This window comes from Amaranthus tricolor, chromosome 7 (assembly GCF_026212465.1).
Source record: "Amaranthus tricolor cultivar Red isolate AtriRed21 chromosome 7, ASM2621246v1, whole genome shotgun sequence".
Lineage (NCBI taxonomy): Eukaryota > Viridiplantae > Streptophyta > Magnoliopsida > Caryophyllales > Amaranthaceae > Amaranthus > Amaranthus tricolor.
The window spans coordinates 15622424-15626465 of record NC_080053.1 but is presented as its reverse complement, the minus strand read 5'-3'; the positions used below and the strand labels follow the sequence as shown (position 1 = coordinate 15626465).

Below are 4042 nucleotides of genomic sequence, written 5' to 3'. Positions count from 1 at the left end.
ATGTATCTTCTTATACTTGGTTATTTGAATCTTTTTTGAGGGCAATGGATGGAAAACAACCAGATTCCATTATAACAGACCAAGATCCAGCCATAAAAATTGCTCTACCCAATGTTTTTGACAAGTCTATTCATAAATTCTGTTGTTGGCATATAATGAAGAAACTGATAAAGTTTCTATTGAGTTACGTAATGATGATGAGTTTTTAAGAAGAATTAATAGACTTGTATATAATAGGGATAATGAACCCCAAGAATTTGAAGATCAGTGGTCAAAAATGATGTCGGATTATGAGCATGCTAATTTAAGAAATAATGACTGGTTGAATAGTATGTATGATATTAGAGAAATGTGGGTGCCCGCATACTTTAGAGATCTTTATATGGGTGGTTTGCTTAGAACAACATCTAGGTCGGAAAGTGAGAACAATTTTTTCAATTACTTTGTGAACAAATTTCTTACATTAGTTGAACTCCAAATGAGGTTTCAAAGTGCGATGGATGTTCAACGTTATATGATGCAAACACTAGATAGTAAATGCAAGTTATATTCTGCACCTTTGAAGACTCGTATCCCTCTTGAAAAACATGCTTCTAGTGTCTACACAGATGTTGTTTTTAAGGATTTTCAAGAACAAATTCTTAGTGCACGCGATGAGTGTGGTTTTGAAAATAACTTCGTTAGAGATTGCAAGGATGTGTATCGTGTGGTACATTTTAACACTGGGACAATTTTTGAAGTTGTGTATGATGCACAAACATTGTATGTTGATTGCTCTTGTAAGTTATTCAAAAGAGTTGGAGTCTTATGTAAGCATGCATTATGGATTTTGCATGCAAAAGGCGTTAAATATATACCAGAAACTTACATATTGAAAAGGTGGATAAAAGATGCTAGCAAAATGCCTGTCTATGATATTAATGGAACGTTATTGGACGGTAATAATGCTATGGAATCTAGAAAAGGGGTTTTAGGAGATGTTTGGAATGAGGTACATCGATGCATTAGTTTGGCAGAAGATGATGAGGATGATTTGGTTGAACTTTTGCACAAAATGAAGTTGTATTCAGCTGAGCTTTTAGCAAAAAAGAATCGTGGGGTTGAGAAGACAAAACGTCAAGAGTTGGAAAAGTTTTTTGGTTGCAAAGCTCCTACAACAATTACAATTCAAAAACCTAAACAATCTTCAAACAAAGGCAAGAGGAAAGAAAAAGATCCAAAACAAAAGGATACTGAAGATGAAGAAGAGCAAAGGGTGACCAAGCAAAGACAATGTAAAAGTTGTGGCAAAGTTGCAGGTCACAATAGTCATACGTGTTCGCATAAGAAAAAATAAGTAAGTACAATATGATCTAAAAAGTGTTACCTCTTGAATTTTATGTTGGTACTTTCTTTGATAAATAGTGATACTTTTATTATTAAACGTTTCTGTTTTCCACATTTAGACATTTAACATATATATTTTGTTCACTGAATATTTCAGGTGACTTGTTTATGAAATATAGTGGTAAATGATTGAATCCCTGCTTCAGAAGAACAATTATATTTGGGGTTGTGTAGCATTTGCAGAGTGTAAACTAATTTCTGATTGATTCTCTAGAGAAATAGTCTAATAATTAGTATTAGTAGTATGTAGATTACTTTCTGTTTATTTTAACATTAGTAGAGGTGTATTTTATGAAGAGGATGTTTGACTTTAGACAAATCTATGTTTATTTTAACATTGTAATTGTTAGAATTAGTTATATGTAGAGTAATTTATTTCTAATGTCATTATCATTCAATTTATCACAAATATTGTGTTGAAAATCATCACAGTTTTTGTTGAAAGCATCATGATTTTATGTGGAAAGCATCACACGTTTATAAATGTAACACAGAATATATGAAATGGTAGTGTATCATGTATTGTATGAAAGCATCACGTTTATAAAAAGAATATAATAAGAAAAAACAGTTCAATATAAACTTCTTACAAAAAATTTTATATGAAATGGTAGTGTATCATGTATTGTATTTTGTGTTGAATAAATGTAACACAGATTTGATTTAGAAAGCATCAAAGTTTTTTGTAAAAAGCAGCACAGTTTGAAGTAGCAAGCATCATAAAAACAAAACATCACAGTTTTATACAAAAGCATCACACGTCAACACAATTGTTTTCGTGTTGATGATGTTTACTTGAATATTTTTGAGATTATCATTCATAACAATATTTTGTTGAATCATCACAGTTTTGTGTTGAAAGCATAAAGGTTCTCTGATGAAAGCATCACACATGGAATCAAAAACAAACTCAAATTTTCTTTTTTCCTCTCTTCTTGGCAGTCAACTTCGGTGCTGGTGAAGGTGTTTTCTCAAGATCTGATATTCCCAGGTCAAAGCTTGGTAAGTCGATGTCATCTGTTCGTTTTTTAACCACTCTTATCCTGTCCATAATCTCATCAATCTCCTCCATCACTTTTGGGTCTGAATACCATTGTGATAATGTTGGAGAGTTTGATGATTGTCCGACATCTTGCGCTTGATTGCCTTTTGCCTTTAACTTCAATAGTCTCAATATATGATGTTGAGTAAAAATTTCCATGTTCCTCTTCATCTTGCTAACTTTCTCCATAAGCTCCTAAATAAAAATATATATTAAGAAAAAATAATTCAATTTAAACTTCTTACAAAAAATTTATATGAAATGTGTTACTTTATAGACAAAAAACTGCTACTTTATATTTTAAAATGTGCTACTGGTTGTTTTTATAAAAAACTAAATGTTAAAAATAATATTACTTACATGACCAGCTGTATCATGAATTTCTTGATCAGAAGATTCCAACAAGCCATCGGGAATAGGGATCTTGAGATACATTCCATTTTCTTCTAGCTCCACCTCATCATCATGCGATTTTTTTCTTAATTTCTTTGAAACTGGGTATGTGTCTCCATCGAAATCACCCAGTCCAAAGGATCTAGCCTTCAACTCAAGTTGAGCCCTTTTTTTCAAAGTCTCATAAGTCCAATGTTGGATTACGGGCAACCTTGATGATGGAAAATTACCTAGAGAGCTAACTCGATGGTAAAAGCAAATTTCTAATATGGCTAGACATGAAGGAATATTTTTCAAATTTTTTGTTTGGCATCTCTCCAAGCCATTTCTAAACCTATCAAACACTAAACCACACCAGTTAAGATTTTTTATCTCATTAACATCACCCAATGGTTTAAGCAAACTATGATCAACAATTCGGTGTGAATTGGGAGCCAAAAATGTAATAAAAGCATACATTACAAAAAACCTTTTAAAATCATCACCTCTATCAGTTAACTCCAACAACATTTTGGAAAGTAGTTGTTCAGCAGATATATCCTTAGCCCCAACACAATCTAGTTTTTGTTGCCACTCCTCAAATAAATCATACTCAAATATATCTTCATTTGAATTAGTTTGTTTAATAACATTATTAACAGTTAACGGCAAGCCAAAAATATCGCAGACATCATACTCAGTTATAGTGTACTTGTAGTTTTGATTGACTATGAAAACTGAAGTACTGACATCATATTGGTTGATAAAGTACTTAGCCATACCATGATAAGACATCTTAATTCTCAATAGAAGCAATCCTTCAAAACCAATTTCTTTCACAGCACTCCTTTGTTTATCATTCAATTTATCACACAAACTAACCATTTGAGAAGGAGATGACAGCATATGAAGTTGACCTTCTCTCCTGTAACCCATCAAAATTGTATAAACAAAGCATCACATTGAAGTATCACAATTTTATGTAGAAAGCATCACAATTTTATGCAAAAAAGCATCTACGTCTATAACTTACTTCTTTTTTGGAATTGTTGTAGAAGAAACAATTTGTACTCGTTCTCGTTTAGTTATTGCTAATCGAGGTTCTTCTTCCATTCTCGCATTTACGTTAACTTCTAGCACATTCTCTTCTTCATGGTTTTCATTGTATTCTCCTATTGCAGCAGCAACTACTTGAACTCTAAAAAAACAAATGAAGTATCATGGTTCTGATAGACATCACAA

At 32.0% G+C, this 4042-nt stretch overlaps 1 protein-coding gene across 1 annotated transcript; it reads left to right on the top strand.

Moving 5' to 3' along the window:
- Positions 1-277: 277 nt before the first annotated feature.
- Positions 278-1592, top strand: LOC130818543 (protein FAR1-RELATED SEQUENCE 1-like). Its single transcript, XM_057684708.1, has 2 exons — positions 278-1255; positions 1533-1592. Exons 1-2 carry the CDS (start codon positions 278-280, stop codon positions 1590-1592), a joined length of 1038 nt encoding a protein of 345 aa, XP_057540691.1.
- The last annotated feature ends 2450 nt before the right edge of the window (positions 1593-4042 follow it).